The 22401-nt window shown below is 37.4% G+C and overlaps 1 protein-coding gene across 1 annotated transcript; it reads right to left on the reverse strand.

Annotated features, from left to right (window-relative positions):
• pde6b (phosphodiesterase 6B, cGMP-specific, rod, beta) lies at positions 1-15330 on the reverse strand. Its single transcript, XM_046868525.1, has 22 exons — positions 14163-15330; positions 13463-13615; positions 11952-12041; positions 11425-11565; positions 11008-11082; positions 10861-10925; positions 10253-10319; positions 10050-10097; positions 9115-9264; positions 8880-9023; positions 8703-8768; positions 8398-8544; positions 5766-5873; positions 5565-5674; positions 5338-5425; positions 4513-4613; positions 3797-3904; positions 3603-3666; positions 3450-3524; positions 2704-2787; positions 2460-2616; positions 1-2177 (listed from the first exon to the last, which is right to left on the reverse strand). Exons 1-22 carry the CDS (start codon positions 14631-14633, stop codon positions 2122-2124), a joined length of 2568 nt encoding a protein of 855 aa, XP_046724481.1. The 5' UTR covers positions 14634-15330; the 3' UTR covers positions 1-2121.
• Positions 15331-22401: the final 7071 nt, after the last annotated feature.

A 22401-nucleotide genomic window follows, 5' to 3' on the forward strand; every position in this document is an offset into this window, starting at 1 on the left:
CATACAAATTCATATTTTATTTTTGTTCCACACAGAAGTAGCTTTACAGGGGGATTTTGTGTGTGCTTTCAAACATATTATGCTATATTCATTTATACATCGATTTTCATAATCGCTGTACTATAAAATTGCACACCTAGCCTTCCACTTTCGACCACGAATCAGAAGACTGATCCTGTGCGCACAACTGCACCAAGTCGCTTAATATTTGTACAAATATGTCACTGGAAATCTACCCACCAACAGTTACCATGTCATGTCAAAACAGTCAGTTTGTCACGGCAAGTCGCTGATGAGTCTGAAAAACAGCAATTTCTATTTATTTAATTGGCAATTTGGTTTAGATTGGTTTGGTTTTAGTCTGAAGATTACTAGATACTAATTTCTTTCACTGATCTGAAATACGGTGCTGGAAAAACACCATCAACAAAATTTAAACCAAATGTGTGTAGAAAGGAAATAAATCACCTGCACACAAAGAACACATAACCAAAGTAAGCGCTTTGTCCAGGTTCACCAAAGAGTAGAACACACCAGGGTTTCTATTCAAACAGACTAAACACTGCATATGAGACTGCTCATATAAAAGCAACACAACCAACCAATATTCCAAATTACAACAAGCGTTCCAGCACCTCTGCTGCATGGATCACACAATTAATCACACTCAAGTCTGGGCCTTTTCTGAACAGTGGATTTTTCTGTTTAAATAAAATCAGCTATCTTACCTTGACTATCATAATATGCTATATATACCATAATATACACATATACTATAATGCCATGCTTTCTTGCTAAACTATTTCAATTTTTTTATTATAATTTGTTTATTTACATAATAAAGATTTACAATTGGTGTGTGGTAATTTTTGCAGCTGTTCATAGGAAAAACAATTCCTCATAAAACATTGCACAGAATTAGAGACAGTGTGCTCCTGTTTCCTCTTGATGATATCACACTCAGCTGGTGACATCTGTAGGTTAAGTGTCATTCAAAGTTAGCTGAGAAGACATTCACTGGAAATGAGATGTAGAGGTATGAAGGCCACTGGCACTGGTATTCCTTCTAAGTGCGTGTGTCACAAGTGTAAACTCACACGTCTCAAAACAAATTGCGTGGTCGCACTTGATGCAACGTCATGATGGAATTTCATATATAGTCCATTAAAGTACATTTGAACAATACTATAGTGTGGCACTAGTGTAAGGATTCTAGTACTGATATACTGGTCAACAAGCATGTAGCAAATTTGTACAAATGGTTTAATTATTTATATTTTGGAGACCTCTCTGGGTCTCGAGACCATTATTGTGCAAGAAGTAGCCTAGTGATTTTTGTAGCCATTTTTTTGGGTCCACTTAAAGGGAAATGCCATTGCAAATCAATTCAAATGTTCTTTTGAGACATGGCTTTCTTGATAAGTGTAATAAAACATCTTTCAGTGGCAAAAGATTTCTTTTACAATGTGCATTTTTTTCTGTATCATTAAGAAGAACGGTTTCAATACAACTCCAGACACTTGTTTGATCTATCCAAAACCAAGGTGTTCTAGTCCATTCACACTTTCACCATGTGATGCTTAAGTAATTGTTTCAGTAATGATGTATAATATGACCCAAAGTTGATGCCTGCCACGGCTGCTTTTCAGGTAAGATGCTGTCTAATGACACAAGAGCCTTTAAAGCATACGACTAGTAAGACTGGACCTCAGCTCATATAACAGACTTGTTCCACCAATACTAATAGGAATTGGTACACAGTATACACTTTAAAAATGCAACAAGAATTTTCTTCACAGCAATCATATGTGCTCCCTAATCTTCACACACTTTACTTTTGGATTTGCCTCAAGAACATACAAGACTTGGTGATCATGTGACATAAAAAAAAAACAAGAAACCTACAACCCAATGATGGCGAATTTGTTCATCATGGTTTGTATCTACAGAAGTTTGTCATCAGGCCCCAGTTGGTCTTGTGGCATACTGGAAGCATGTATTACAATGTCCTGCTCAGTGTTTCCCAGCATCCATCTGTTCTGGAGTGAGGCCACTCTCACCATGTGCCATCCATGTCAGTGGCTGTGTTAAATCCTCACCTTCTCTAACGTCTGTTCAATTCTAGCAGATTGAGCAGGTCTTGGACGCCGATGGCGATGGGTTATTGACGGCAGCCGCTAAAGCAAATTAAACATTATTAGAAAAATAGCAGTAATTAACTTTATGAAACAACACAGATTAAATAATTTGGTGACCAAGAAAACTATTATATTTTATATTGTAGAACATATTCACTCTCTTTTGCAGGTGACGTAATGAGGAAGCTTGATCCAGGAACTCCCAGATAAACATCTCATTCACTGCTTCTCTACAACTAATTTACCACCTAATTTGCACTTTCAGGCCAAAATGAAGAATATTTTGGTGAAACTGCTACTTATGTGATGTCTTTGCCAAACCTTTTTTGGCCGCTTCTGCTTCTGCTTTTGCCTTGGCTGCTTCTTCAGCCTCCTTCAGCTTTGCCTCATATGCTTCCTGTAAAGCCTTCCACTCTTTCCGGTTGTTAAGGATGCCATCATACATGGGTTGGATCTCCTTGTGGAACCGTGAGAACTCCTGCAGGGCATATGTTTATTTTATATTTCAAGCCCTGTTTTTTTTTTTTAACCAAAATATAATGGTATGATGTCTCCTAAATAATACCTTGTAGACAAAAGTACAGACAAAATCTATGAAGCCACACTGAAGCTTGGGCAGTTCCGCAGCTTTGTTCCTGTCCATCATGGGCTGAAAATAGAAAGATGGAGAAGTAATTTTTATGTTTTTTTTTTACTTAATACTAAGTAAACAATTGCAATGGGCACATAGGACTGAAAACATACACATAAATCTCTTTCAATTTCTTGTTAGAAATACAAGCACATCAAGCCTAGAGCACGTTATACCTTTTGTAGCAGTACAGTTTGCTATTTTGGCACAGATCAGTTCCACAGATCTTTTTAACAGCTCACATCTACTGAATAATGCCACCTGTAACCAAAACATACATGTCTTTCGCACTTTGTGCAACTGACTCTAAGTAACTTTCTCACTTTACTGGAACTGAACTAAAACCATATAGCTATATAGTGGAACAGAAGTGATCGTTCTATTCTCTAGAGTGCAGTTTTTATGTTCTTACCTCAAGTGCACTATAGAAGAAAGCACAAATATAATTCAAACTGGCTTACAGCTGCATTTGCGGAAGAACAATAAGGCTTAAAATAATGTTCATTTTCAATTAAAATACTGCCTAATAATTATTTTAAAGGGAGTGGCTATTAAAGACTTAAAAAAAGTTATTTTTTTTATACCTGAACTTTACCCACTGATCATTATTTCTCACACTCTAGGAATAAAAATCATATAAGGAACACTCTACTACTAGGTGCACCCCCATGGAGACTCACAATGGGTTGTTGCTCAAGTACAGTTCTCTCTAAGTCACCCTGCTCCCAGAATTCAGCTGCTACAGAAAGTGCCACCTGGGAAGACAAAATAAAGTTATATATCTGAACTCCAGAACCTTGGTTTTGGTAAATTTATTCCATTCAGAAACTCACCTTGCTCTGAACCTCCCATGGTTTGGTGATAGCTGACAGATCACAAGCAGTCATCATCATGGCCCTATTGGTTCCATGTAAGCAGGGCCATATCCATATAACAAACATAAACAAAATGCTTTTACTGAATTAGTAAAACCAGCACAAGTTTTTTTTTAAATACATTTCTGACCAAATGCAGTGTTTGCACTCACATTACTATTTCCTTTCTCGTCGTTTCCAGAGACAGGAACTCGACCCATTTCTTCTGTTCCTCATACGTCTCAGAAAGATCCACAATTTTCTGGAACATTGTCCTCTTCCTGTTAACATTACAAGATTTTAACAAAACTTATGTTTCAACGTATGTTTCACCTTAATATGTAAATATAATATAAAGTTTTATTATACATTTTCATAATTGGGATTGCAGACTAGGAGACAAGATCATTTTCATGTTGGGGTCAAGTTAAGAGGAAAAAAAATCTCTTTTGGTTTAAATTTTTTTATTATTATTCTACAGCACTGTTGAATTTGGAATTATAATTGGTCTAAAGATGTTTGCAAATGTATCATAACAGCAGCTAGAGCTGTAGTTCACAGATTTCTAATAATGTGGTGGTTCTAGCTATAGTAGTTCTACTTAACGTTTTCTTGCAGAGGATATTGTGCTTTGCACTTTCTCATCAATATGATAAGCTGCATTTGAACAGACCCAAATTTGTTTGGATGTTCCAAAACCTTGAATTATATAGATTTGATTATAAGAAGATAATCCACTTTTGGGATGCTTGTTTAATCACACCTTCCCGTTGTTGATTATTTTCTTATAACGCCACAACATGGAAGTTTTTTTTATTCCTTATATACATAAAGGCTGCTATTTAATAAGTGTAATAAAATCCTGCTGATGAAGTAAATGTTTACTCACTTGAAATACAAGGCAAGGTCAGTAGCAATAATGGCAATGTCAATTAAGTGCAAAACATGCTCAATCTGTCTTCTGTTCAAGTTTTGGAAAATGTTTAAAGACTGCAAACAAAGGAAAATGCCCAAAGTCATTTTGTAAATGAGTCTGAAAGATTTTGCAACTTTTTTTTTATTATTACAGTAAAACCCCGTTGTACGAGCATAATTCGTTCTTGAAAATTGCTCGTAGGTCCATTTGCTCGTACGTTCGAACTGATTTTTCCCATAGGAATAAGTGTAAAAGTGATTTCATCCGTTCCAAGATCTCCTTCGATCGCTTATTTCTGTACTTAAAAAGTATTTGTAGCCTATTTTAACAAACAAATACACCACAAATTACCATAATGTGAACATAATTTAACACTTAATCATGTGGTAGTGGTTGATTGCGAGTGTGAGACGCGCAACATGCCCGTAACCTTCTTGGTTTCCATGGTAATTCTATTTACTTTCGTTTTCACAGCACCATCACTGATTTTCTTGGGAGACATTTTTCAAGATTTCTAGTGAAATAAAAATATCAAACAAAAAAAAAACGTTTTTGCTGCACTGAACAACGAGAGTGACCGAGTGATGCATCATCAACTAAGCGACTGATGCTTCCCTCCGCCGAAAACGGGGAACCGGCAGTGTGGTTTGCTCGTGCCTTCGAAACTTGCTCGTGAAATAGGGTACAATTTTGTGAGCGAGTTTGCTCGTATCTCTATTTGCTCGTACTATAGGTTGCTCGTACAACGGAGTTTCACTGTATTATAATTATAATAATACTAATAATTATTAATATTACCTCATCCCCAAGTAAAAACTTGCCAAATTCTAAATGATGCCTCTCCAGAATCGATGAACCATGAAGCTTTGCTAATGGATTTTGGGATCTAAAAACACAATAAAAACATTGAAGTAACACACAATTGAGGTTTATTCCATATATATATATATATATCTCAAGCTTCAGGTATTTTAATGCATATACTTCATTATCATATTCTGCCATTGTTAGTGAAAGTGCCATACTTCACTTGGTAGAGATTATTGGTGCCTCTGTGGTCAATATCATGCAGGAATCCAGCAGTGATCATGGCCATGACCTCAAGATCAGTGTAGTATCGTTTCAGCTGACCTGTCTGACTCCACACATAATAAAATCCTAATTATATATTCCACAGTATCAATTCTTAAATTCAGGGTTAATTGTTGCTTAAAGAGATATTGTACCGTTAGTAATGTAAACATGGTTTGTCCAACGTTGAAGCCATGGCGCCAGTTGTGATATGTAATCTTTCTGTAGCCCTTGCTCACAGAGTACATAAACCGCACTAGAACCTAATGGAGTAAAAATGTTGTAAAAGTGGTTCGATACCTGAGATCTCACATTCTTAAATAAATAAATAAAAAGTGGACAGAGTTCTTTTTCTTACTTCGCTCAGTGTTTCACTATGGGGGAATCGCTTTGGGCGTGACCAACTACGGAAGCTCCTATGACACCACGTCTGTCTTGACCCCTTGATATTGACCCCTTACAATATCATTCACTCTTTTTTCCTATGAGGGACTACGTCAAGCTCTCTCAGCACATCCAGTTTCCTGCTGGTTTTTGCTAAACTGTTTATTGTGCGGGCCGTCATTGGATTCTGCCACCGAACAAGAGACCAGTCATACAGGATCATGCTGAGCGTCATCGCGAAACTCGTTATAGTGTCTGCGTCAAGGCGTGACACGGTAGGGAATTAGTGGCATCAAGCAAACTAAAGGCTTCACGAGTCAAGGCGAAGCCGTCAAAGGGCTAACTACCCTGCGAATATCGATAGACTAACACGTTGTGATGAGTCTTGATTTCCTCCGCACTCAGCCATGTCAACGGTCATCCCCCCTGCCAAGGGGAATGTTTTCAAGATCAGGGAGGTTGCATCTCGCCCGTGTCCATCGTCATGTGGAGCAACCATCTCGGGCAGGGACCCTCACTCAATGTGCATTGCGTGCATGGGCCCGAAGCATGCTCAAACGTTGCTCACGGACCCACAAGCGTATATAGACGATTATCTGATATGCTCCTCATTGAGAGAGCAAGTGATCAGAGATGCAGAGAGTGTGGTCACGCATCTCTACAACTTGGGATTTGAAATAAACAGGGAAAAGAGCGATTGATGCCTGCGCAGTGCGCAGAATATCTAGGGTTCAGAATAGATTCCCTCTCTATCGAGTCACGCTGACAGTGAGGAGAATTGCAGAACAGAGAGGGGACTATGGTCCTGTTCAAAGTGTGCTAAAGGATGCTGGGTTTAATGGCCTCTGTAATTTTTGTAGTACATTTGGGACTTCTCATGATAAGAGATTTTCAACGATGGGTTGTGCGTCTGCGGTTGTATCCCCGGCGACATCTCAGTTGACCAGTCAGAGTAACGCAAGTGAAAGCCTTATCTACTCACCCACTTTATAACAATAAAAGGAGAGTCTTCGAAAAGTGGTGTGTTTCAGTTGAAGACATGTTTTCTCCGGGATTTGCTGGACAAAGGGAAAGCTATCTCTACTATAAAAGTATATCTCGCAGCTATTTCTGCATAACATGTCGGGTTTGGCAACGAACCTGCAGGTCAGCACCCTTTCAATAAGTTGTTTCATGAAAGGAGCACGGGCGTAAGAGGCGGTGTCTAGGCAGATGGTTCCACTGTGGGATCTGTCTATGGTCTTGGAGGCCCTTTCTCAACACCCTTTCGAGCCATTGGATGGCATAGGGTTAAAATTTCTCTCTCTTAAGACGGCGCTGCTTGTGGCTCTGGCAACAGCTAAGCGTGTGAGCGAGCTAGAAAGCCCTGTCTGTCAGTCCATCCTGTTTACAGTTTGCCCCAGGGCTCTCAAAAGTTTCCTTTCACCCTAACCCGGCATTTGTACCTAAAGTAATGCTTTTGGCTTTCCACCCTCCTCCATTCTCTTCTAGGGAGGAGGAGAGGTTGAATTCCTTGTGCCCGGTGTGGGCTCTCCATACATATGTCAAGAGAACAGCAGGCTTCAGGAAGAATGACCAGCTGTTTGTGTCTTGGGCTGCTCCTCACAAGTTGTCAAAACAGCAGCTGTCTCACTAGATTGTTAAGGCTGTATATCTCTACCATATGAATGCAGAGGTTCTCAGGTGCCTGAGGGTCTAAGGGCCCACTCTACTAGGGGGATGGTGACATCATGGAACCTACTTAAGGGAGTTTCTGTACAGGAAATTTGTGCGGCAGCTGGTTGGGCTACGCCACACACCTTTGTGCAATTTTATAGACTGAATATATCTGAGTCATCCTTAGCACATGGAGTGCCAGAAGCCAGAAGGTCAGAGCCCATGTAATTTGGTATATCTCCCATAGTGAAACACGCAGAGTGAAGTTAGAAAAAGAACGATGGGTTACTTAACGTTATCCTGGGTTCTTTGATAACAGAGTGAGGTGTTTCACCAGCACTTCCCTTCTTGCACAGGAACAGGAAGAAATCTTGCTACAATTATATTGTAAGGGGTCGACCTGCGTAGTAAAGGTGGGGCAGAGCCTGATCTCAGGTTGACCTGTCTGTCAACACAGACGTCGTGTCATAGGAGCTTCTGTAGTTGGGCACGCCCAAAGCGATTCCCCCATTGTGAAACACCTCACTCTGTTATCAAATAACCCAGGATTACGTTAAGTAACCCATCATTTTTATTTGTTCTGACATAAAAAATAGAAAGAAAATGATGACAAAAAACAATGCCCATGACATACGTAAAAAAAAGCTGTTGTTTTTTGCTAGTCTGCATTGGCAATTAAATTTCTTACAGCTCCTCACATTCACCAACGAACAAAAATTTGTTATGCTAATTGTCGCAAATACTGACCTCCTGAGGGACCTGAAACTTCTTCACAACACCAACTTCATAGTACATTTGAATACCACACTTCACCAAGTCCAGTTCTGTGCAGTCAAAATCGGAAAACCGGAACTCATATATCTCAAATTTATTTTTTCCTGGAAGTTCTTTTTTCTACATGAAAAGATATGGGATATAGGAAAAAAACACAGTTAGGTCTATATATATTTAACAGATCCTTTTTTCAAATAAAACAATTTCCTTTTCTGAAATTTGTTATCAATGAGGTAAAATCCTTTGTCAAAAATATTTCTGTGAATGTTTTTTAATACCAGAATCTGCCAAAGTTCATCCTCCTCACATTCCCTTGGTTCTTTCCCAAACTGCTCCCTGGTTTTCTATAGAAATTTATATATATATATTTATATATTTATATATGCACGTGATGTCATAGTCCATTATCTTTGATTATATAATTTGTAAATCAATAGTGTGCACCTATGACTTACAAGGATATTCTGAATCTCATCATCTCGACACTTGACATGGTACAACACCATGTCCTGGGCGATGTCCTTCCTGTTTTCCAATTTATTCATCTTGTCGTAGGTATCTGTGTTGAGTGCCGACCAGCCCAAAAATTGTGTCAAAGCCTATAAAATCAACAGCATTAATGTTTACATTGCAAAACAAGCAGTTAATTACTAATGATTTTCTGATTTTCCCAAAAAATAAAAAATCTACCTCCATTAGTTGTTCATCCTGTTCATCAAATGGCTTGCCATCTTTCCTGTTGTAAAAAGTTGCCACACCCACAATTTCTTCCTTTTTGTTGACTATTGGCAAAGACAGCACGTTTTTAATAGTCCAGCCGCTGTCATCAAGGGCCACGTTCTACACCACAAAGATACAAGTACAGTACATACTTGGTGTTGGAGACTTGAGATATGAACTAGTCTTCAAGTTCAGCCATTTCTAATTCCCACCCACTCACTCAGTCTCACCATTAGCATGACAAAAGAAATCTAGGATTCTTCTGAGATATGTGTTGGAAGGTCCAGAGAAACCATTCAGAATTCTGTGGCTGAATTCTGGCATTACCAATTAACCAAATTATTAGTGTCAAATCATTAAAAATAGCAATTTAGTTTCTCTTGTCATTTTGATAAACTGCTGCAAATTTTATGTCACAGAGCAGTGAAAATTTGCTAGCTATGTTTGATTTCCACATAAAGTGAATGCTATGCATAGATGAAGTTGTTAAATGCTATGATTCTGTGTACAAAATGCTGTCAAAATGTCTGTAATGCTCCAGCACTGCAGATAAAATGTTATATTTTAATGCACTTTTCTCAATTTTACTTTAAAGGCTTTATAATGCTAGAATTTTCATTCTGGTTTAGAATTATTTAGAGAAAAATATTTCAGTTTAGAAAAGAAGAATTTGAGAAATACCAAAAATGTCACCATCTAAAAGGTTTTCAACATAATAACATAATAGGAGGAATGTGCTATATTCTATATAAATGAATAAAATGACATTTGTGTTTGGCTAGTCTTGTTTTGATTTCCAGGATAGAATAGAGGAAGACAGTTTATCCCACCAGAGAGCAGCCAGTTTTGCTTTGTTTTAAATAGCTGTCTCATTTGAGAGCCTTAAATGTAAAATGGATGTGTACCTGAAATTTAAACATGTCTTCTGCTGGGGCGTTCATAATATTGCAGATCTGGAACAGTGAAGAATATAAAACAATTTGTACAAGACTGGTTTTCAGTTCTAATATATATATATATATATATATATATATATATATATATATATATATATATATATATATATATATATATATATTTTTTATATCAGTAAGATTGTTACACATACAAAGCCACTTTCTGCTACGTAGGTTGGTAGACCGCTAGCCAGTGCCCAGTGGTCTGCAGGGGGATTTCTGTAGCAATGTTCACATATTAAAGAAACAAAACAAACAAAAAAAATAACATTGCTGTCAAGTTCTCACTTCAGAAGGTGGTCTAGGAAGTCTTCTTTGAGTGGGTAATTATTTAACATTTGTAGAATAATACTCCACTTTTTGAATTTTTTTATTTATTACAATATAACAGGAATTTTCATATTTTGCATGACATGACAATTTGCATTTTTTGTCTTATTAATGACAAAAAAAAGAGAAACAATTGTTTATAGCTGCAATAACACAAGTGAAAACAGAAACTAACTTGTTTAATGGAGATGCTCCAACATTAAAGATTAAAAAGAAAAATAGATGTATTGAATGGTTTAAAATGATGACTATGATGTGATGTATCGCTATATGCAACTCAAAGTGGTAGGGAAGGAATTACTCAATTGTGTTATCAATGTGCTGCTATAGGAAAATAACCAACATCCTACCTATTTCATTGAAGATGAAATGTACTGTGACTTTATTCATGCTTACTTTTACATGCATGCAATCTACTGGCAGAACTTACGGTATGACTTTGATGTCCTCTTTTCCATGTAAAATGTAGTCAATGACTTTGTAGAAGATGATTTCCTGCACGAGCGTAAATTACATGAGCATCTATGTTATTAAATGAGACCGGAAATTAATATGTCAAAGACACTATATCACCTACCCTCCCATCTGGAGTAACGGGACCACTGTATGGTGGTTGTTCCCCCATCAACACAGGCCAGACATCAAAGAACTCCTGTCCAAGACCACACATGAGAAAAAGGAATCAGTGGTAAAATATTAGGTATTCATGTATTTATATTAACTTAATTTTCAGAATCAAGACATATGAGACATTGTAGTCTGAGTCCTCGACTACATGTAAAATTGAGCAGAAGTATAAAAATTTTAAAGATTGGCAGACCTCAAAATAAAGGCTTTTTGAGTTGAAAATTTTCACTAGTTAAGCAAAGGAGTGAGTGCATTCATTAGAAGAAATTACTAAGGTGGACCTTAGGTGTTTCTCTCATACTTAATTAATTCCATAATGGTCTTTTCATATAGATTATTTCAGACACAATGTTTGATTTGGGTTTACCTTCTCCTTGGTCATATCCAGCAGACCAACAGAGTAGCGATCACAGTTGAGGTATGCCCGCACAGTGTACAAAGCTTTGTGGAACTGTCGCTCGATATCTGTGAGTTCCTCAAACACTTTATTAGCAGACCACAAAAGCAGCTGTGCAAAAAAGATAACAAAATTATTTTTATTAACCTTGAACACATTTCTTAGCCTTATATATCAAAATATACACGTTTGCTTGCAATCTTTTAAAAACATTATTAGTAATAGTCTTTTCAATATAAAGGGTGATTGGTAAAAATCCTTGAATGTAAACATTTTATATTTATAATGACTTAAAGCAGTACACAACCATGATGTAAAAATACATGCCTCCTGCTTTCAGAGTTTATAACTACTATTTAATAAAATCTCAAAGAATCATAAAAGATATTTTAGTAAGTGTATTTTCCACATCATTTATTACAATCTTACAATCAATATTATGTTCAATTGCACATACCTAGCTGTGAATGTTTGAGAACATGCAAGAACACACTCACCTGACCTTTACGTGTCTCGCAGTTGTGCAGATAGCTCAGGTGGTAAATCTTCAAGTTCAGAGTGCCAACTTTTAAATAGTTTAAAAAAAGCTGTCAATAAAAAAACAAGTATTTACACTGACACTGAGGCAGAAATTAATCAATGCATACATATATAAATCTTCTGAAAGGCCTAACAGTGGCTCTTAGCAGTTTTTGAATTTGAATCAACAGCCTTCTCTCCAACCCCCACTAGCACATAATAGAATCTTTAACTACTCTGATAATTATTTTTAACAATCCAAATGCCTTCTGCCAATTAACACACAGACATTTCTATACACATGTGAAAATGAAAATACACACTTTGAATTCTGGTTTTACATATCAGGAGTATAAAAATGAACAACACATGGCATATTTCACAGTGTCATTACCATAACCCATGTATGAAAAACGAAGTACACCTTATGAATCAATAGCCTATATAAAACCACCTTTAGCTACAATAACTAATCTTGTTATATATGACTTTATCAGTTTCTCACATCATTTTGGTGAAATCTTGGCTCACTCTTAATAACAATGTTGCTTAAGATCATTGAGATTTGTGAGTACTGTATTTGTTTATACACAGCTCTCTTAAAGTCTTGCCACAGCATTCCAGTCGAGTTGAGTTCTGGATTTTGACACAGCCATTGCCACACCATGATTCTGTTCTATTTCAGCCATTCTGTTGTAGATTTGCTGGTGTGTTTAGGATCATTGTCCTGTAGTATGACCCAACTTCATCCAAACATGGGCAGATTGGTACACTGAGGTGTTCATAGCAAACTTAATGACTTTAAATTACCCTGGCCCTGTGTCTGCAAAATCATCATCCCTTCACCAACATGCTTGACAGTTGGTATGATTTGTTTGTACTAATATGCTGTGTTTGGTTTTCACCAAACATCTCCACTTAGGGCTTACCTGTCTAAAGGACATTGTTCCAGAAGTCTTGTAGTTTGTTCAGATGCAACTTTGCAATAAGCCTTGCTGCCATGTTCTTTTTAGAGAGAAGAAGCTTTTTCCATTTTTTCTCATTTTACTGTCATAAACTTTAACATTTAACATTTACACTGAGGACTGTAGATTCTGAGATGACTCGGGTTATTTTGCAATTTCCCTGAGCATTGCATGGTCTGACCTTGGGTATTTTCTCGGGTATCCACTACTGGGAACACTGGCAAATGTCTTGGAAGTTTTTACTTGTGAATAATGCTCCTCACTGTATAATGATGGACTATAAATTGTTGCAGCTGCTACTTAGACTGGTCAGTGGCTTTATTTTGGTAAAAATAAATAATGACATGCTGTAATTTGTCATGTGTTGTTCATTTGAGGTTGTATTTACCTAATTTCCTACCTGCTTTGGAACACATGTTTTGTATTATGCCCTGGTGTGTAAAACCATTAAATTCCTTTTTTTTTTAAACATGATTGTAGATATACGTATAGGTTTAGGCTTATCTGTGCTCTGAATCACTCACATCTTCATCCTCATCTGTGAAATAGGGTCCGTTAGTTTTATTGACTGCCATGATCACGGCCACGACATCTTTACCATTCATGATGGGAGTAGCCAAGATGTTGCGTGTGGTGTAGTCCGTCAGTTCATCAACAAACGTACTGAAGTGACTATTCTGGAATAAATAGTTTAGTTGTTTTTTTTTATATAAAAATCAAAAAATTACTTGTTTTACATTCTTATTGAAAATGTATCTTGTGTGTTTAGTTCAATGAAAACTTTGTAATAAATTATCTATAATAACTCTCATAATTTCTGCTTATTAAGCTTGACATGTGTTCTTTTGTGAATAGTGTACCAATGCACAGAGATTAACTGTAGTAAATATTTTAATGCATATCAGCAAAAAAAAAAGCTATTTTTAAGCATAAATATCACAATATAACTATTAAACTTTTTTTGCTGACACAAAAAATATGTACAATGCCACAAGTGAAATAATCCCCAAGGCAGAAAGGGTCATGACATATTGAAATAAATGGATTATGTCAAGAGGATTTAGCAGGTCTAAATTATTTACCTTTTATCTGTACCTGCAGGCATGATGGTCATTGGTGCTTTTATTTTATATTTAAAATGTATTAAAAACAAAACAGCACATAATAGTGTTCCCTTGTAAAAATATAAAAAAGCATGTCCATCATATAGAATACACATCTTACCTCTGTAACATCTTTGACATTGATGGTTTTCTTGGACTGTGCAACATGTCCAACTATGCCAATATCAAGAGGAAAGACAATCTCAGAGTCGGGTGGAACCACACAGTCTTCCATCTTTGATGAGGCATTCACATTAAACAACCGAGTGGCCAATTCAGCTATGCCATTCCTCTGTCTGTACATGAAAAGGCTGCATTGGTCAGCGTGGATCAGAGCACTGAGTCGCTTCAAGATTTTGAAGATCACCTTCTCCATGTTAACATTCTCCTGCATGTCTCTGATCAAATCAAAAAATAATGCACCTTCTTCCACCTGACATGCCAGCTCAAAGGAGTCCAAATCCACTTTGGATTCTGAGACTCCCATAATGGATGCCACAGTTCCAGGTTTGAGCTTTTTTGCAAAGTATCTCTTCGTAAACTCAGGGTTTCCATCTAGAAACTTCTCCACATCTTCACTTTTGACGCTCATCTTCGCTTGTTAGTTTCACAAGAGGTTCAAACAAAGTCCAAATCTGGTCTCAACTTTTTAAAATAGCTATATTTTGTAATGCATAATTATAAAGCTGTGGAGGAAAAGAGGGAATGGCAGTGATACCTGCAGTGGCAAGGGCGTTCGAGCCAACCGTCAGCAAGGTGTTTTCCTAATAGTGTTGAAGGTGAACAAGGATCTGCTAATGCAAACCTGATCAGGTGATCAGCAGCAAAGCTGAAGTTCACTGCTTTAACACAGTATCTTCATCCTCTGTAGTCCATCTTCTATGAGTTAGCAGAAAACAGTCACTGTAAAGACCTTTCCATTAAAAAAAAACATTCAAAAGCAACAGGCGTATGCAGGTAATGTTTGGTTCGTCTGTTGTCTTCTCTCCCAAGCTCTTTATGTCCTTATTAAAGACACACTCCTAATGACTAAGCCCTATTCAGCCAGGCCACTAGCTGATTATCTCAGCACCCTGGTCCTTGCCTCACTGCCACCAAGAGAGCAATACAAAGAAAAATAATTGTCCACATCTACTCCACTGTCAATGCACAATGTACAACAGACAATATTTTTTCCAGATTCATTACAAATAAATAATAAGCATCAATATTTGAAGTACCAAGCACCATAGTGACTCATGCTCAATATTTGTTCCAAGTAATAGACCTAAAGAGTAAATAAAAGATAAGCTAAAACATGTCAATAACCAACAATTACTAAATTCAGAGCTGAAGTACATAAGCTATCTATATAAAGAGTCTGTAAACATCTTAAGCAAAAGGTCAGGAGGATTATTACCACATTAATAGCTTCATACCTCACTATAGTGAGCTGCAGTAAGCACAAAGCTTACTAAGAAGCAAAGCAAGCAAGTGTATCTTTGCTTAATTTTTTCACTCCCAAAATGCTTCACTGGTTTTATGAATAAAACATTGTTATTGTTGTTATAATGGTTGATACAGACTGTGTGTATAAAATGGCATTTCTAAATTGAATTCCTATTGTAATCACTTGTGTGCAGCTCCCACTATATATTTTGGATTGCACCTGGTTTAGCCTGCTTTACTTGCAATGCATTTGGCAGCTGCTCTGTAGTCCACAGAGGTGTCAGTGTGTAAGAGTTCCCATACATGCATCAGTTTGAGATGTAGTACACAATTGTATCTTTAAAACACCAACCTTCACTATCAAACAGTAGGCATTGACAAACACCAAAATCCGACCATGAAATAATGGTTAAAAATAATACAAATAATAAAACAATAGTAATAATTACCACTTAGTTAGGTAGCCTAATAATAAGCTATTTTAGATGACTATTAGTGTTACATAATTAAAATGTTGATTATCTAGGTAACTAGATAATGATAGCGGAAAGCTAGTCAGTGGATTATTATTGTTTTTCTTTGGTTTGACATTTTTTTTTTAGCTTGCTAGCTTGTTAACATAAAACAGTCAAAACAGAAAATGAAGAAAAAAGGAATCTATTGGTCTTTAATACAGGTGGAAGTATTTATTTTATTTATATATTTTGTTAATTTATTAGTTAGTTAATTTAACATATTGTAGGTCTATCACAATTTGCTCAGTCAGATAGTCAGTTAACAACCATCACAGAATTAGTAAATATCAGTTTTATGCTAAAGTACTGTTTAACTGGTGTATTGACTGGACATAACTGATCAGATGAATGTAAGATTAATCTAAGACTGAATTTATTTATTTGTTTCAAGATTTCTAACGTGCTAAAAATATTGGATTTTAAAAATAAACGTATACACAGTATAAAATGGGAGTATGTAAAATGTCCAGGAAGGGGCAGCAGAATGCAGAATAGAAGTTCCACATACTCCAACTTTTCTAATAAATTTGCCTATTTATTAAAGCCATAGATTTTCTGAACTTTCTACCATCTGTACAGAAAACATATGTCTACATATATTTGTTGTAAAATGTAACAAAAATCTAATATAAACTGTAAGAACTCATCAATAAATATAATAAGCTGGATTGTGCTTTTGCTTGTGTGGACGGTCAGGACTGCTGAGAGGATTATTGGTGCCCCACTGCCCAATCTTCAAGATCTTTACTCATCCAGAGTGGAGAAAAGGGCTAAGAAAATCGCTTTGGACCCCACACACCCAGCCCACTCTCTCTTCGACCTGTTGCCTTCTGGTCGGCGCTACAGAGCACTATCCACCAAAACAGTCCGGCACAAAAAGAATTTTTTTCCCACAGGCTATATTCAGCATGAACAATTAAAATATTCATAACTACACATTGTTCATCATAACTGATACATTTGTACATAGAATCCAATGGTCTATTTGTAAACTACACACTTGTAAATAACAACTGTACATTTATTTAACAATATGTTTACTCTGTATATATTGCATTATTTAACTGTCTGGTTTGTATTCTGTCACATTATGTCTGTAGTGCACCTGATGCCAAGTCAAATTCCTTGTGTGTGTAAGCGTACTTGGTAATAAAGCTTTATTTCTTATTCTGATTCAGATTCTTTTGGATTCATTCTTATAACAGTCACCCTATAATCACCTGAATTACAAAGCGTTAGCTACCAATTTGTTGCTAATTAGTTTAATTTGCTGCTAATTATTTAATTTTTTTTTTTATTGTATATCTTATTATAATTAGCTATTAACTGGTTCTGTAAACTCTGTTCTTTGTATAATATATGGGTCCTTGTCATTTACAGTTTATCTATGTGCATGTGTACTGTATATGTATGTGCATATGTCACACCAACAGATGGCAGCACAAGGCTGCACGCACAGTCACAGGGATCACTGACCTCCATAAGTCAGTGTGACATTGTCCTGTGTACATCGGGAGCTGTGCAAGTGGAGCTATTCTTACCACATGCATTACCGTGTCTGCTGTTAGTTAAAACACAGAGCAAAAGTCAATGTACCCTATAATAACAATGTAAACACAGAATCCTAGATATTTCTGTAAATATCACATGTACATAAGTAATCAGACCCTTTGCAGCAAAGCTTGAACTTTAACTCAGATGCCTCCGATTTCTTTAGATTTTTGCCTGTGGAGAAGTTTATTGATACTACATGATTTCTAAAGGCACACACCTCTCTATAAGGCCTTACAGCTGACAATGCATATCAGAGACAAAACCAAGCCATGAGGTCAAAGGAACTGCCTGCAGAGCTCAGAGACAATCACTACTGCATACAGGATAGGGCTCAAAACTGATCCTTGATGCAATCCCACCTCCACCTTGAACCAGTCTGTCTTTCCTATTGAACACTTTTCTGCTGTCACGTCACCATACATATCTGACTTCCTCATACAATACTACAACTCCTCTCTTTCTCTAAATCCACAAACAAACAATGCAACCTTTTCTGACCTTCTCTATACTTCTCCATCGACATTCTCAAAGCAAATATAGCATTTGTAGCGCTCTTCCTCGGCATAAAACCATACTGTTGCTCACAGATGGTCACCTCTTCTCTCAGCCTGGCTTCCACTCAGTGGCGGGCTGTGCATTTGGTACCTGGGGGTTCAGTGAGGACTTACCCGACTTAATCCACCTTTTAATACCACCACTATCACGTCGCAATTATAGAAACCATCAATACTATACAAAAACGCAATATAACAATGTGGGGCATTACAGAGAGAGAGGCATTTCATATATGGGGGTGAATACCATTTTACTAAAGCAAGAAACCCAGTTAAGACAACTCCAAACCTCTACACTACCACCGCAACTGTTTCACGTACATAATCTGGAGCAGTTCAGAATCAATATTTGTCTAATAACATAAGAAAAACATAAAAATGTTAATAAAATAAATAAAATACAACCTACTCACCAGAGATGCATACTCATAATTTGCGCTGAGACAAGCTAGCTAGTTTCAGGGGGCCGACCTCTCCTCACAATGTCTAGCTTTACTTGAAAATGGATTTTTAAGTATGTCCGATACCAAATCAAATTCTCTTCCTCCGTAGGCATAAAAAAGTCTTACTCAGATGTATTAATGTGTGCCCACGATACAGAGCTGTTTTGTCAGTCGAACTTGGCTGTAACAGTTTGCCTATGACCAACCAATCAGAGGATGGAAAAATGCTGACGCTATTCTGGGCCAGCTAGCTGGTCCTGTGAGGCGAATATGAAATCTAATTGGTTAAAGAAACAGATCCAATGCTAATATTTTCTAAGGTAAAAAGGCCAGCAGTACAGACTTTGAAGGCCCTGGGTAGATTAGATTTGACTTGGCAGCACACAGAGTCTGAAATCTGATTGGACAAAAAAAATCAAACATCCACATACACGTACTGGAAGCAGTGCAGCCAAGAGTAGCACTACGAAATGAGGAGAATAAACTGTTGGGAATAAATGAATACAATTTCATGGAACAAATATTAGAATTTAGGTTGTAAATGTAGGCCAGTGCTTCTGGCAGTGTTTAGACCAGCAGAGAAGGCTTTGCTGGCCCTGACTGCCCACCACTGCTTATACTACTCTTTTCCATAACTTCATGGTGTGGCTGATCAACTATATTATGTAGTTACAGCAGGTCTGCACATGTCCCTTATATTTTAAAACCAGAACACTCCTTGTCCATTCCTGAGGCATCCTCTCACCTTAAAAAGTCTTGTTGAACAATCTTGTTAAAAACTCCACTGCTATCTCTCCTAAACATCTTCATGCTTCTACCGGTATGTCATCTGGTCCAACCGACTTTCCACTCTTCATCCTCCTTACTAATCCTATACACTTCCTGCTTCACCATCGACACAATCATCCTTCACCTACTTTCTCTCATTTTCCCCATTCATCAGTTGATCAAAATATTCCCTCCAGCTTCTCAACACACTCTTCTCACTAGTCAACACATTTCCATCTACATCCCTCATTGCTCTAACTTGCAGCACATCCTTCCCAGCTCGCTCCCTCTCCCTCACCAATCGTTACAAATCCTTTTCTCCTTTCTTAGTTTCCAACTTCTCATGCAGATCCTCATATGCCTTTTCCTTTGCTTTTGCCACATCCCTCTTCACCTGCTGCAGCATCTCCTTGTTCTCCTGCCTACTTTTTACAACTATCTGCTGATCCCAATCCTGTTTCACCAACCTAATAAAATTAGTTTTAAATCTGCCATAATAATAAATAAACTCTAAGAACAAAGAACGTACCTGTTAATTAGCTCCATTTAGAGAACAACTTAACGTTTGTCTTTATTGATTTGCTAGCATTATTTGTCATCATTTATGGATGTGTTTTGGACATTTTAACGTGATATAACTAAAACTATTTTATTAAATATCTGTATCTGAAATAAATCAGATATTTAAACAGAATAATCTGTGTATAGCGGTACACACCGAAATTTTTTGGTACAGGGCTTTCGGTTCGTCACACACGATCGATGCAATCCTTTTTACGTGTGGAACATAGTTTCAATTTGGGTTTCCTTCTGGAACGTATAAAGTGGCGGACCGAAAGTTTGTTTATTCTCCGCCTTGCACAACAATGCCAGCGGTTTAAAAAAGAAACTACATTTAGGGCAGTGTCACTGTCACTGTTTTGCGCATGCATGAAAACACGTAAGAATCAATTCTGTTTGAATCACAGGAAGTGGCTAGTGGCTAACTTGATTTCAAGATTCAAGATTTTTTTATTTGTTACAAACATAGTTATATGCAGGATACAACTGAAATGAAAAATAAAAAAATACAAAATTTTCATCTTGAATCTATAGCGCTAGCATAAGCCGCTAACCAGGAAGCTGACGTCTAATGCTAGCGCTATAAATTCAATAAAAAAAAATTATCATGGATTCTTTAGAGTTTTATGTCCAGCTTCAACAATTCTTTTAAAAGGAGAAAATCCTGACAATTTCACATATCGAGGGAGTGAATGAATGAAGGATGGAAGGAATAAAGACATTTGTTAAAAAATGCTGAAATAAGTAGAGCAGTTAAGTAGATCATATCTTTAGAAAATTTAATATTTAAATATAGAACACACACTTACATACACATCTGTATTACCCAAATAGGGTCTAGCAAATGTTAACTATTTAATTTATTTTTTTCCATTTAATTAATTTTTTTTAATCTATTTATTTTGTGGCAACTTAATTGATTTCTCAATTTAATCAATATAATAAAAAAAAGTTGTTTTTCACTAATTTGATTTATTCTATTTTTATTAAATATAATTTTATATATTATTTTATCAAGCATGCATTTTATTAGAAATTTTTTTTTTAAATATCTTCTTCTTCTTCTTTCGGCTGCTCCCATTAGGGGTCGCCACAGCAGATCATCCGTCTCCATACCACCCTGTCCTCTACATCTGCCTCTTTCACACCAACTACCTGCATGTCTTCCCTCACCACATCCATGAACCTCCTCCTTGGCCTTCCTCTTTTCCTCCTACCTGGTCCATCTTCAGCATTCTTCTACCAATATAATTCATGTCCCTTCTCTGCACATGTCCAAACCATCTCAATCTCGCCTCCCTCACCTTGTCACCAAAACATCCTACATGCGCTGTCCCTCTAATAAACTTATTTCTAATCTTGTCCATCCTCGTCACTTCCAACGAAAACCTTAACATCTTCAGCTCTGCTACCTCCAGCTCCACCTCCTGTCTTTTACTCAGTGCCATTGTCTCTAATCCATACAACATCGCAGGTCTCACCACAGTCCTATAAACTTTCCCTTTCATTCTTGCAGATACCCTACTATCACAAATCACTCCTGTCACTCTTCTCCACCCACTCCACCCTGCCTGCACTCTTTTCTTTACTTCTCTAACACACTCTCCATTACTTTGCACTGTTGACCCCAGGTACCTGAACTCCTCCACCTTCTCCACCTCTTCTCCCTGCAACCGCATCACTCCACTGCCCTCCCTCTCATTCACACACATGTACTCTGTCTTACTCCTACTGACTTTCATTCCCCTTCTCTCCAGCGCATATCTCCACCTCTCCAGGCTCTTCTCAACCTGCTCTACTCTCACCACAAATCACAATATCATCTGCAAACATCATAGTCCAGGAGACTCCTGTCTGACCTCGTCCGTCAACCTGTCCATCACCACTGCAAACAGGAAAGGGCTCAGGGCCGATCCTTGATGCAGTCCAACTTTCACCCTGAACCAGTCTGTCATACCTACTGCACACATCACTGCCGTCACACTGTCCTCATACATGTCCTGCACCACCCTCACATACTTCTCTGACACACCTGACTTCCTCATACAATACCACAACTCCTCTCTTGGCACTCTGTCGACGCTTTCTCTAAATCCACAAATACACAATTCAATTCCTTCTGTCCTTCTCTATACTTCTCCATCAACATCCTCAAAGCAAATAGGGCATCTGTGGTGCTCTTCCTCGGCATGAAACCATACTGTTGCTCACAGATGGTCACCTCTTCTCTCAGCCTGGCTTCCACTACTCTTTCCCATAACTTCATGGTGTGACTGATCAACTTAATTCCCCTGTAGTTACTGCAGGTCTGCACATCTCCCTTATGCTTAAAGATCGGTACCAGCACACTCCTTCTCCATTCCTCAGGCATCCTCTCCCTTCCAGAATCCTGTTAAACAATCTGGTTAAAAACTCCACTGCCATCTCTCCTAAACATCTCACGCTTCTACCGGTATGTCATCTGGTCCAACCGACTTTCCATTCTTCATCCTCTTAATCGCTGCTCTCACTTCCTCCTTACTAATCCTATCTACATC

Source organism: Silurus meridionalis, chromosome 15, assembly GCF_014805685.1.
Source record: "Silurus meridionalis isolate SWU-2019-XX chromosome 15, ASM1480568v1, whole genome shotgun sequence".
In the NCBI taxonomy this organism is placed as follows: Eukaryota; Metazoa; Chordata; class Actinopteri; order Siluriformes; family Siluridae; genus Silurus; species Silurus meridionalis.